This window comes from Eubalaena glacialis, chromosome 7 (genome assembly GCF_028564815.1).
Source record: "Eubalaena glacialis isolate mEubGla1 chromosome 7, mEubGla1.1.hap2.+ XY, whole genome shotgun sequence".
NCBI classification, from domain to species: domain Eukaryota; kingdom Metazoa; phylum Chordata; class Mammalia; order Artiodactyla; family Balaenidae; genus Eubalaena; species Eubalaena glacialis.
In genome coordinates, this window is record NC_083722.1 from 97,523,218 (window position 1) to 97,537,439 (window position 14,222).

The 14,222-nt window shown below is 37.2% G+C and overlaps 1 protein-coding gene across 1 annotated transcript in view; it reads left to right on the plus strand.

Moving 5' to 3' along the window:
- The window catches only part of CHL1 (cell adhesion molecule L1 like), an 80,239-nt gene that overhangs the window by 20,739 nt on the left and 45,278 nt on the right, over positions 1-14,222 (plus strand). The window contains exons 5-8 of the mRNA XM_061197488.1: positions 432-602; positions 1,555-1,602; positions 3,424-3,544; positions 8,113-8,297. Coding sequence (XP_061053471.1) covers positions 432-602; positions 1,555-1,602; positions 3,424-3,544; positions 8,113-8,297 — 525 coding nt within the window. The remainder of the gene's footprint in view (positions 1-431; positions 603-1,554; positions 1,603-3,423; positions 3,545-8,112; positions 8,298-14,222) is intronic.

Here is a 14,222-nt window from a genome sequence, read left to right on the forward strand (position 1 = left end):
CATTCATCCTAGAACTTTCCAGGCTGCATCCATGGAAGAGAGATTAATATCTCAGACACACTTCTGTGAAAATTTGTTTTAAAGAAATATGATCCTAATAAAATAAGAGTAATAATTAGGCCATTATCTGAATTGGACCAGTTTTCAGATAAGCCAGTGCAGACCCATAAAGCACAGGTAGAGTCCTGGATGGTCAGGAGAGGTAGAATGCCCAGACTCGTAAGTGCACTCCCAAGGGTTTTGTTGTTGTTTTTTGTCTTTTACTTCTTACTCACTAATTGCTTTTATAGTAAGACCAGACTTGAGAGGAATAGGAAGAGCCGACATGAAAAATAAAATGAATTAATATAAAGGAAAGGATAATGAAAAAAGGAGATGAGACATGATAAAGGACAGTTGCCCCTTTTAATGACAAGATATTTCTTTTCCAGAATTAGAACACATCAAACAAGATGAAAGAGTATACATGAGCCAAAAGGGAGATCTGTACTTCGCAAATGTGGAAGAAAAAGACAGTCGGAATGATTACTGTTGCTTTGCTGCATTTCCAAGATTAAGGACTATTGTGCAGAAAATGCCTATGAAACTAACAGTTAACAGTTGTAAGTCCAAATAATTTATCATGCCAGCATGATTGGGGAATACAAATGTGTCTATAATTTTATTCTGGTTGAAGCCAGTTAGAGCTGGGTTGATATTTTCCACCAGTGTTTAGTTCAACTCTAGAGATGTCATCCCAATGAAAGAGGCATCTGCAGCTGTACATCGACGGTAGTTCTGCCTCCTGCATCCAGAAAATCAAATCTCAATTCACGGTACAAATGTATTTCACTTGACGTCCGGAAGGTCTAGTCATTTCCCCTGGGCAAAATACACGAGGAAATTCCAGGGTTTTCTAAGCAAGTCTCAGGCTCTGGATCTCTGTGATTTTGGATAAACCGGCAGGCTGACAATGTGGGAGAAAAGAACAGAGTCAAAAATAAAAAGAAGCAGTATTACAGTTTTTATCACATCAAGCTTTTTTGTCCTTCCCAAATTGGCAAACTTATTTGAATTGCTCCTCTATCCTACTTGATTCTGCAGATGCCAGTCTGGGTTCCTACATTTGAAAACAGTCCTTATTAGTGGGAGAAGGAACCGTAGATTCAAAGGGCGGAGATAATCTCCAGCAGTTCACTGACTGAGTAGTGGGCTCTGGTAGAGTCAAAAGTTGGTATGACCATTCCATTGTCTAATTTGGTTCATAATTTTGTCATCATTGTGTGTAGATTCACTATGCCAGGGCTTCACTATAGCATCCTTTTGGCAACCTCAGTTCTCTTTAATGGAGCTATAATTTGTGTCTTTTCCACCTGGATTTCATCTGTAGTAGTTCAAGGTTAAGCTCGTTATAAATATTTTTCAACTATATCCCCAAAGGTGCTGTTCTAGTGAAGCATGGTTATATCTCATTTTGTAATTTTTCTAAGAGAAAACTATGGCTTTTCATTCTGTTTTGATATCCACATCTACCATTATGTTTGTGAGTTTTTTTCTTCCATTTTTTTATTTCAGTAAAGCATGCTAATGACTCGAGTTCATCCACAGAAATTGGTTCCAAGGGTAAGTTGATGACGTGCAGAATATTAACATTTATTTTCACCTACGGTAGCTCATTGTCATCTTAGAATTTGAATTTTTCCTTTAATACCTTCGTGAGTTTATTAAAATACTAATATTCTTAGTAAGGAAAACTCCTTAGCGTAGAGGGTTCTATTTTCTCCCGTCCCCATTAAATATATGTAAAAAGGAGTGATATTTATAAATGCATAACTATATAAATACACCTATATACTTATACATGATATAATTAACATAAGTAAATACATAACACATATATAACACATTTTTTTTCTTTATAACACATTTTTAATGGAGTAATTATTATAGGTCTCCCAAAATGTCTCTCATGGTTGATCAGCAGTTTGGTTCAGAGCTGTTACACGAAGAAAAGGAAAAAGGACTGGTCGAGTGTAATAGACCTAGGGAAAGCGTTGGGTGTAAGAAAGTTAAATGGTTATTTTCCTTGCACGACCTCTTGGAGTACTTAATACACAACTGCGCATTGTGACTCACTGAGAAAGAATATAGGTTGCAGCATTTTCCAAACTCATTTGTCTATGAAAAGGTTTTTATTTTTTTTTTTGTTTCCCATAGAGCACTTACCACAGTAGTGTTCTATGGAAGATGCCTGAGTAAACCTGAATTATATAGTAGGCTGTTTTTCTGTAAAGAAAAGAATCATTTGCTTGAATGCGACAAATATTCCTTTTAAAATTGGCACCAGCATTGAACCCTCCATGCTAACTTAGATATCTAATACACTGGTAACATCGGCAGGGCTGGATGAGGGCTCCTCTTGGTGCACCCTCAGTTTGAAAATGGACTGACAAAGTATATATGGCCAACATCATTTCCTTTGAGGTCAAAAACACAAACATATATTGTCATATCTTTCCAGCACTCAATAAAAATCATTGCACATACTACATGTTCAAAATTATTTTTCAAGAAATAAACACTTGGAAGGAAGCTATAGCAAGGTACACACTGCTGCCAGTAACTTTCATTCGTCTACTCTGGTAACAACACGTCACCTGTTTACTCTTTGCATATCGCGTCAAATTACTTTGACATTGGATGTGAAACATAATTTGTGTGAACACTTGGAAATGAAATCAAAGTTTGCATTGAAAATGGAAGTTTCCTCATTTTCCATTGTATTTGAAAGTATTCTTAGGAAAATAAGAAATGGAACATTTCCTTACCCAGTTACTGAGAATGCTTCTGAATCTTTCCTACAACAGTGTTTGTCTTTGAGGGCCTGAGACTGCAAGTAGAGTCACCTAAAGAGCTTGATAAATTCATAGATGCCTGGTGTGCACCACAGGCTTCCTGAATCAGAATTTCTGGGTGCAGTGCCCAGGAAGCTTGTCAAATATTTAGGCACATTTAAATTCAAGAAAAATACACATGGCCATCAAACATGAACAGGTATGATTAAAATGTAGAATATAAAACCATTGACTGTCAATTAAGGGCTTTCATCAAGAAACTAATTATTGTGAACAGTGTTTGAACTTCTGAATTTGAAGATGTGGGTTAAATCATAACCTTTATAAAACTTGATGCAACACTTAATGCATCTGAAGGGCAACCCATGCTTCGTGGTACGAGTGGAATCTATTTAAATGGGAATATATTAAAATGTGTGAAATACATGTGAAGTAAATGTGTGAAAATAAATTAAAATGTGTGTGTAAATATACATACACACACATAGGTCCATATGGTTAAATATTTTTTAAGAAAGATCGAGTGCCAAAGGAGTTTACTTTTCTTAGTTTGAAAAAAAATCTGAGCCTTTTCTGTTCTGCTTTGTAGCGAATTCAATCAAGCAAAGGAAACCCAGACTACTGTTGCCTTCTCCCGAGAGTGGCAGTGAGTCTTCGGTTACCATCCTCAAAGGGGACACCCTGCTGCTCGAGTGTTTTGCTGAAGGCCTGTGAGTAACTTAACCCCGTTCCTGATTTTTTCCATTCTGTTCTGTAAAGAATAAGGTAGCAGTGAAGGGTGTGCCTGCATCCATCTTTAAAAATGATTTCTTTAAAAAAAAAATCCTGTTACTACATTCCTGCAGAAAGTAATTTGCACTTCACTCTACAGATTTCAGGCTGTGACTGAGATTGATTTATAATTAGATCGCTCTGTCAGTTGGTGAAAGTGTGAACGGAGGTGTCAGTGACAGCATTCTCCTTGCCTCAGTCAGCAGTGGGATGCCATCCTTAGAGCACGAGGTTGTTAGGAGTCAGCCCATCACTGTTAGTGCAAAGGTTTATGTCTCTCTGCTGTATTATGTGTCCTGCTCCTGCTTGTTAATGTTTCTTCAGGTTCCACGGAGCCCTATTTATCTATTATTTCACCCACCTGTCCTTTGCACACAAGCACGTCCAGATCATGCAATTTAAGAGAGTTTCACATCAGAACTAATGAACCAAACTTTTTTCACGACTGAAGAAGTACACTTTTCCAAATCCTCCAAGTAAAGGCTAAGGAGTCTTCGCTTGGTCACCTCTTGAAATTGTGACTTTATTGAGTAACTACCATTAAGTCAATGTAAACAAGGACCATCTTAGTTAATACTTGGTCATACAAGGTCACCTGTTTCCTATCATCATCCTTCTATGCTTACCGCCACATACCCATCCCTGCCATTGGGAATACCATGAGAAAATACATTCCACCTTCCTAGCACCCAAGTTTACATAATCAGTTTGTAAACTAAGGACTTTGCATAGCTGGGCATCTGGTTCATGGACTAGAGTTTGAAATTCATACTCATTCATAATCCAGTGTATATTCTGAATGGGTGGTTTTAATTGGATTATGAAGAAAAGGAGCAGACTTTAATGGTTTTACAACCCCTAAGCTTTGTAAATTTCTCTTTTCATCCAGCAGAAATATTCAGGTTGCTTATCTGTCTTAAATTGCCAAAGTGTATGATCATAAATTAATTAGACGTGCAGGGACATGGCCTCTGTTCGGGAATTTGGTCTCTGTATTATGTGAGGAGATGAAAGACTCAGGTTCAGTTTGAATCATGTTGGTAACTGCCTACTCTTTTGTTCTTATTCATATGGGTTTATAGTGGTAGAAATTAAATTCTTGCAGGGTTCATCACTATTCTTGGTTGACTCTTTGGGCAGGGAGAATATGTCAGTAATCCTTTTTTCCTATTTCTCACAAATGCTATAACTTACCTCTTGAGTGTGCCGGCAACTGCATGGATTGTCTTCAGTATAATAGAAAGGCTCTCATGTGCTTTTTGGAAAATGCAATGTCATGAGGCAATATAGAAGAAGAAAGTGAACGTCCATATGTGTTGTCTTTGGGGACTTGAGGATGCCTGATGCCTTGTCAGAAGAGGTTCACCGGAAGTGGTTTCTTCTTACTCATCGTGGGTTTGGGTTGGGAATCCTGGCTGATCTGGTTGCCTTTCAGGTGAAGGTGATACATTGTAAAACTTTTAGAGTACCTGAAAAATTTTCTCCTTAGAAGTTTTAAACCGCTGTAGCAAATATAATTATAATGAGGACATTGTCCTGTTTATTATGTGTCAGGCGCTGTGTTTTGCCCTTTACATACATTAGCTCATTTTTTTTAATATCTTTATTGGAATATAATTGCTTTACATTGTTGTGTTAGTTTCTGCTGTATAACAAAGTGAATCAGCTATACGTATACTGATATCCCCGTATCCCCTCCCTCTTGCGTCTCCCTCCCACCCTCCCTATCCCACCCCTCTAGGCATTGACATATATACATTAGCTCATTTTATCCTCACTGTTTCTCATGACAGTTATTCCCATTTGCAGGTTAGGCAAATGTAGGCCAGAGAGTTGAAATCACCTCTCTACACTTAGTATGAAGTGGAGGCTGGGATTCCATCCTATTTGTCTCCAGAACCCTAAACTCTCTAAATTTAACTTCTTTGGCATATTTCAACCAAATGAACTGTTTTGTTCAGTTAAAGGTGGGGTGAACAAAGGATGGCATTACCCCTGAATCTAAAGAAGTGGGATATAGTAGATGTTTCAGAAAATGGCTATTAATAATGAAAATATTGATACCATTAAGTAAAATGGGGAGGCTTTCACAGGGAAAGGTTGAAGGGTTCAGATTCTACAGATTCTGTAAGGTGGAAACTGAGAATAGTTAAAATGACATTGTGAATTTCATTCAGAAAAGAAAAGAAAAGTGTTCCCTCCCCGGAAGAAATGCAGACCGTGAGTCCCTCAGTGGAAAAGACCATATTCATGGGCCAGTGCACACTCAGTCACACCCTGTGAAAGCTTCAGTAGGATTAAAGGCAAATTCCCTCTGCTGACTGTTGGGCTCAAATCTTCTCTCTTTTCTCTCTGTTTTGTAAATTCACGAGTTTAAGCTAGGTACGATTCTTTTGCAAACAAAGGAAGTATAAGAATTAAAGTTGGCTGGGCAAAGAGCTGAACAAAAGCTTGAGATGATGACATGGTGTATATTTATGTATAAAAATTGATTAAGCAGTATATTTTCCTTCAAAAATTTATTGTTCTAGTGCTGTTAGTAAATGCTTATTAAATTAAAAAAAAAAAGAAAGAAAAAAATTAGCAAGAATATCGCTGGACCTTCTTGCAATGGTATAGATGTGTCCTTAGGTGAATTATGTCTCATAGTCATATGATACTTACAGATAATCATTTCCTCCCGTTCTTTCAAAGAATAGGTATTAGAGGATCAGACTGGTTTCCAAGGCCTAACCAAAAAAAAAAAAAAAAGATTTTACAGCAAGTGAGATGCTTGTACTATTAAAGCATGGACTCAAGAAAAACTCCTGATTTGGAGCAACTGAGGTCCAGAGCAGCCTGTAATTTGTCAAATTGCCATTTTGACAGATGGAGTGCAAAGCAAGCAGTTAGGAGGCGTGGGTTATGCATCCTGTTGGGTGGTGTGCTCAGGAAACCAACGGCTAATATACTCTCACAACTACCTGTCAGAGCTTCATTACTGTTTCCTACAGAAGTGTGCCATGTACTGTAAGCCTGGTAAAATAAAAGGTAGTGGTTCCAGATCTGTAAGGCTGGTAAGTACTTGAGCCTCGAGGGAAGGGGAAGAGACTAGATGTGTGTAAAAGACCTTCATCTTTACCTCTAATATTTTTTGCATAATAACCTTATTAGTTTAACCACCGCCTAAAAATACAACGTAAGATAATTGACACAAACAATATGAATTGTTCAATTATTAACTAGTAACCAAGTTGCCTACAAGCCTATATTCCAAGAATACACAGTTAGAAAGGAAAAAAAAAGAGCTGGAAAAGCACAAATGAAATAGAACACACTGATCAAAAGAACAAGTTTAGTCAGGCAAATTCAAGTTCTAATGTGTCATTTATTACCCCAGTGACTTTAAACAAATTAACTTTTTGAACTTTAGAATCCTCACTGGTAAAATGATGATAATAATGACCACATTTAGAACATACTCAATAACTTTCAGGTATTAATGATAAAAAGAAATATAGTGGGAAGGAAAAAAAATCATCAATAAAAGCAACAAAAGTGTGTCTTCCACTCAGTCATATAGCCCAAGTGAAGAGGAGAAAAAAAAAAAAATCCATCAGTTAAGATCAGGCATCAGTGTTTTCCACATCATTTTTAAATCACAAAAGTCTAGAGGGTCCCGCTTCTCCCAATTGTCTGGTTTTCATGAGATGGGATTTTTCTGTTTTAAACCCAGCTGGCTTGATTCCTCCTTCTTGTTTTCTACCCAGATAAGGTGGGAAAATGTTATTGTGTTGGTGTGTGACAAGTTATCAGTTTGGTTTTTGTTTTCTTCTTTTATCACTTGTTTGTTTTGATTGGGTGATCTAGTCTTTCTAAGCAAGGGAGATTTGGTTCATTCCTCTATTGGTGTATTCCCCATCAGGGTGGACAGCTACCTGCGTGGCCAGGTCTGTGCTGCAGAGCCCACCTTGCCCTATAATGAGCTATTCCTTGTTCCAGACAGCAGTTGGGCTCCCACATCTGAGTTTTATTGTCCAATATCAGCTTCATAAGGATTAAAGGGGGTACCACAGTTTCCCGCTACTTGCTGTTGGGCCTTACTTTATCGTATTTTTCAAACTCTTCTAGGGAAGAGGGCCATTATTTCTGGCTCTTTCAAACCACCCGCAAGGAGATAGCACACTTGAAAAATATCTTGTAATATTTCTACAGGTCCAGTAATCTATCATTCATCTAACCATATCTATTCAACAGTTACATGGAGTTAGCCCTCTCAGTAGAGGAAATAGAGGATTTCTGAGGAAGCAGCTTAGTGAAGGAGCTTGCAATGAAAGAGACTTGATCCAACCCTGATGTTCGCCATGGATGGTGGTGGGCAGGTCTGTGCACTAGGAAGCCTGATGTTTTTCAGTGGAACTCTGAGTGCAGACCTAAAAGCACCACAGTGAGGGATGTGTCCTGTGGATTTCTTTACTTTTTATTTTTCACTTAAAAAAATGTTTATCATTTATGTATTGTTTCACAGACCAACTCCACAGGTTGATTGGAACAAAATGGGAGGTGATTTACCAAAGGGAAGAGAAACAAAAGAAAATTATGGCAAAACTTTGAAGATAGAGTATGTCTCCTACCGGGACAAAGGAAACTATCGCTGCACAGCCAGCAATTTCTTGGGATCAGCCATTCATGATTTTCATGTTATAGTAGAAGGTACGTTTCCCACGTTGATTTATTTTTCTTCTATTTAAAAAACAAAAAAGGAATCCATATGTAGTCGACCTCTAATGCATATATGTTAAAACAGGTAAGCTGTTTCAACTTTTAATTCTAGAGAGAGCAATGGAATATATTACACTTCAATTAATCAGGTTTGTCATTTACCCCACAAAACCACACAGAAGGGACAAATGACAAGAAAAGATCTCTGGTTAGGGACTGAACACAGATGACTTCCATTATTTATTTGAATAGTCACTAAACCTAATCTCCTATATCATCATATTATGAGAAGAAAAATTTATTTTAATATACGTGTGACACTGCATAATATGAAATCTTAAAAGAAGTAAGCCTTACCATGGGAGAAAGTATGATGATGGGCCTGGAAGAGACCTTGGACTTTCCCAGTCCTTTCATTAACGTCCTGTGTCCTTGCCCAATTTACTTCACCTTTCTGAACCTCCATTTCTTCACCAATGAATTGAGGGAGTCAGACAAATTATTGTCTTAGTTCTTTCCTATTTTGGGAGTCTATATCTTGGGTTCAGATGATGTTTCATATGTTACTAATGGGGAAAGAAACATAGACAGTATGGTGTAAGTGTTATTTCTCTGTCAAAAGGTCCAGAAAAACATGTTATATTCAAGTCATCTTTCTGTAAACAAGCCTTTTGAGCAATAGAAGTTGGGCTCTTGTTTGTTGTACTCATAGAAATAAGTAGGTGATGATGTCACCATTTAAAAAGAAGGTAAGCCACAATATGTAGATAGCAGGGTTCTGCCTGCTGGGCAGATGTAAAGGTTACCCAGTCATCCTGTGAATTTGATTGATGCAGACTATTTTCTGTGGTTCTGATCACATTGAGGTTTCTGTGTATGGTTTGGTTGACTGTATTGATCAAATTAATGGGATGATTACTGCATTTGTACTTATTTAGTGCCGTGTAGGCTTAACTATTGAAAGGAATGGTCTCCTTCAGGTTTCCATTTAGTGAACTGGTGCTCTAAGTCTTCCATTTTTATTCCAATAAAGTTCACCTCTTAAAGTTTCATTTTGCACAAGGAATGCCTAAGCAAAGGCCCACTGTTTTAATCAGTGGAACAAAAAAATACTCAGACCCAAATTATATTCACAAGTAAATGTTAAGATAACTGTTTTAATCATGCTGCTGTTTGGAAGAGCAGCGTACTTCCAAGACCTCTCTCACAATGTGTGTGACTGGTAAAGTTAGGAAGAATGAAAAACCAAAGAGGAGAATATCGTTTCCCTGAGTTCAACACAAGCAAAACCTGTATAGGAGAAAGCCTAGTATTATGGATAAATATCAACATTTGCCAACAGTGACATATTCCTCTGACGTTAAATTATTCACTAAGAAAGTCAGAGAGGAAGAGTTTGGCAGATTCATTTTTTTCTCTAATTTTAGTCATCATTTGATGCCTGTACATAATATGGCTATACCATGCAACAGGGGTGTGTTTCTGTAACCCCCTGACCCAACCCCCCACCCCCGCCAGCTCCAGCACATACCCAGGAACCGGACAGGTCTCATTGTTAGCTGCTCCACTCCGAGTTGCTGACTATTAGAAACCCTTCCAGATGGCTGGAACATTGCTACGGTAGCTGAATATTTTAACAATCTGGCCATGGTTTTCTTGACTATAAGACTGAAGCTTGCAGAAGAACTGCAAAGGTTGCAAAAGGAAAAAATAAATCAAGGATGTAAAATTAATTACACAATTTAAAATGTTGACTGTAGGACTCCAAAGGAATATAGGTTTCCCAAACAAATTGTCCTCACTATTCATAAAACAGCTATTAGCACTATTGAGATGTAAATAATGTTTTTATGAGGAACATTTAATCCTTTATCCTTAATGAGAAACTACTAAATGTGCCCTCAGTTGTATGTTTCAGGAGTTTTTCTTCACACATGCGAGTGAAAAGCAAACTGAGCTCAAGAAGTCTTTTTTCTGTTAAGTGTGAAAGCAGTAAATATATCCTTCATTAATCATATGGACGGAGGAGTTCACTTTCATTCAGTTTTCTTCTGCCTTCCTGCACCTTCTTCTTTCCCTTTCTTTGTCTCTTGCTTGGACACTCAAATTAAATAACAAGGATTAGCCATATAGGAAAAGAGCAGTGTTACCGTGAACTTTGAAAATCTAGCCCGTTCTGAAAACACTCATTGTGCTTAAGTAAAAGCATGTATTTTACTGTATTCTCTATATCTGTGATACTTCTTCTTTATTACTAAACACAATCAAACTCCGTAATTTAGGCTACAACATTCTAAGTAGGAAAACAAACTGCACTTTCAAATCCTATAATATGTATAAGCAACAACAGCCGGGATGTCTTGATGAGGCACATCTATCCTTTCTAGGAATCCATGGTCTAAGTATCATATTACACATTCAATGAAAAGAGATCTATTAAAATGGCATCTAAAAGTTTCTAAATCCAGAAATCAAAGTATGACCACAGTCGTATTTCCACTGATTATATAAAGCCACGTTACAAAAGTTTACAGCACAAACATTGGTATCATGTAAGGCTTTTGAAACTTAGTAAGTATAATAGGAAAGTATTTATACATAATTATATACCCATAATTTTGCTGCATTTTAAAAAGATGTCATGAGCTCAAATGCAATTCAGTCACTGATCTATTTAAGAAAGCCTCATTTTCAAATAAATTTATTTCCAAAAAGTTGCAATGGAATTCAAGTTTGCTGAACCTAATAATTTTTGATTTGTTAGAATATAGATATTTTATAGAAATCTGTTATAAGAAAATAACCTGTGTTGTATGTTTCATAGGTACCAAATTTCCTGTTTTATTTTGTTTTCCTTCTAGTGAAAAACATCTCTCATTAGCTTGCTTATTACATTCTAAATGTTCAGACGTTTGCATCTCAGTTTTGAGCAGTGTGAGAGAAATTTATCATCTTATTTTTAAATTTACAATTATGACTAAATGAGTAAAGTTTCAACATAAGTTGTTTTCATCAGTTACCATAGATCTTAGGATAATAGATACAAGACTGGGATTCAATGATGTTGTTTTCTCTCAGAATTCTCCATTTTAATCATTCTTCTCTCTTGAGCCCTTTTTTCATCCTTTCAAATAGATCTTACCGGTTAGGAATAGAGTTGCATGTTCCAACCTCTGGAAAAATCTGTTCTCTGTCCCTACATGCCCTTAGCCTCACTTCAGCCACCAGACATTTCCTGTCCTGTAGCCAGTGTCCTCAGGCTCACCATGCGTCCTATTGTCAACAAAGTAGCAACGAGGTAAATATGTTCAATCAAGATATGAAATTATGAGATTGTGAGTGACCAGAAGTCAGTGATTCCCTCCTGTCCAAGGCCCCTTCCTTTTTCTCTATGCCTTTTTCACCGGAGTCTTTGGGGATCAGTCATTTCAGTTCAACTCAGAATTACCCCACATGCATCTGTCCTCATTGTGCCAGTGTCGGGGAGAAAGAAATTTTCCTCTTTCCTTCTATTTTGCTGGGGCTCATCTAAGAATTAAATTGACATGAGACAGATTAACAGGAGAAAATCAAACAAAAGTGTAATACTATGTATACATGGGAGAGAGCCAGAAAAACTGAATAACTCACCCAAATGGCCAAAGCCTCATCTTAAATACCATCTTCAGCTAAAGACAAAAGAGGATGTTTGGCACTTCAAAGGGGGACAGGACCGCATCTCCAAGGAAGACTGGAGATGGAAGAGCAAATGTTTGGTGTGCAGATGTTTGCTGGGCCAGACAGAGACAGTGGGACAGAGAGTGGACTCTCATCTCTAGGCCCTGCAGAGCTGCCCCTACCACAACTAGCCCATGTTCTTGGCAGATATTTCTGTAGTAGCTCTCTTCCAGAAACAGGCCTTCTATCTGAACTATTTTAGGCGGTTAGGGGGGAGGTCAGAGTTTCTTCCTGAGTCTTTTGGGCCTTGATTGTTTTCAGCTCAAAATAATCTGCATGCCAAAGAAATATTTTGGGGTGGTAGATTTTGTGCCCCTATACAAAGCAGCGGAGTCATCAGAAAGAGAACAATTCTGCCCTGGCTCTTCAGAGATCACTAATCCTAGTGATCTAGTTTAGGTGCTCTCACTACAGATCCCAGTTGTGAGATTCTCAGTCTGGGCTGGAATTGAGAGCAGTGTCATGACAGACCCAAGAGGAAGATGCTCTGAACAAGACAGGCTTGAAGTCCCTTTCACATTGCACAGCCAGTTCTACCTTTGCTCAGGAACAGCTTAATTCTTCAGGAGAAACAGGGATGAGAAGCGTAAAAACAAATTTCCAAACTTTTATAAACAAAGCTTATGAGAAGGGGTTCAGGTACAGTTGAACGATGATTTCTAGTGAATACGCAAAACCTCTTGAGTCAGTTGATAACTGTTGGGGAAGTGTGGATTTCGAAGCACAGAGTGAAAGTTGGTAAAGCTATTTGGCCTTGGTTCCTATCTGTGATCCAAATTAGTGAAATAGTAATGAGTTAGAAATAACACCACGTTTACTTGGGAGTCTCGGTGCTGATCATCCAATAGGTCTGCAGGTCCATGGAATGGCAAGAACAGAAAGTGGGGCTTCTTTTCCTGGTGACCCTGGGCAAGTTAGATGACTTCTCCAAAGCTCAGTTCTCCATCTGTAAGGTGAAATGGTTGGATAAGATGGTCATTTAAGCACCCTTTACCTAAGATCTAACAGTAGTAGATCTAAATACAGATACCGAAGGATTAATGAAATTTGTAGGATGAGAATAGAAATGGAGATCTTGATTTTATTATTCATAAAGATTTAGAGAAAGGTCATAATTACATGGTATCCTTTATTATTTTTATTGAAATATAATTGACATATTACATCATTTGTTTCAGGTATACAACACAATGATTTGATATTTGTATGTATTGCAAAGTGATCAGCACAAAAAGTGTCGTTTTCATCCATCACCACATAGTTACAATTTTTTTCTTGTGATGAGAACTTTTAAGATCTAATCTCTTAGCAACTTTGAAATAAACAGTACAGTAGTATTTATCCATTATAGTCACCATGCTATATATTATTTCCCCATGATCTCCTGTATTTTTACATGTTCTAAAAGCAATAGTCTTAGTTTTCTACTGTGAATAAGAAAAATTTCATGTTTTCTCTCTAACTCAAATGTTTAATTTCACTGTGGTTGTATGAAAAGACCAAAAGAAAGTAACAGTCACATAAAAAATGCAGACAAACACACAAAAACTAAAACCCTTCACCTCGGAGGGTCATGTGCAGTTTATCATTTGGACTACTGTATTTTAAACTAAATGACTAAATATTTACAAATTGTAGATTATGAAGACACATATGTAACTTGGAATTTAACAAGTCCACACGCTGTTGAATAATTACAAAGCCATGTCTCTTGCTCGGACTTAAACTTGCCAGGGATATTTGTATATTTTTGTTTTCCCTGGTGAATTTATAGACTTTTTTTTTTCCACATAATCCCTCTTTTCCTTAAAAAATTGTTTAAATGACATTTTTCATTTTATACATATATGTATCTTAAAGACTTTCCTTTCTGACTAAAAACGGAAATCCAGAAATGTCTTGGGGAAAATAAACAAACAACACTTGATGGGAATTACTACCTGCCGGTATTGTGCAATTTTCTCTGAAATCAAATTATCCAAAGCATCCACACTTTAATATGAATCTTTTCTTCACTCCTGACATAGTAATATACTTAAGGTGACAAAACATGACAGTAATGTTTGCACTAAAGAATGTCTCCTTCTATACTGAAGCACCACTTAGAATTATAAGATTGGAGCATTAGGGCATAGAAAGATGCAAGTATATGATTTAAATCTATCTTTTCCTCCATTGTTTTGAAGGCAAAAAGGTAAA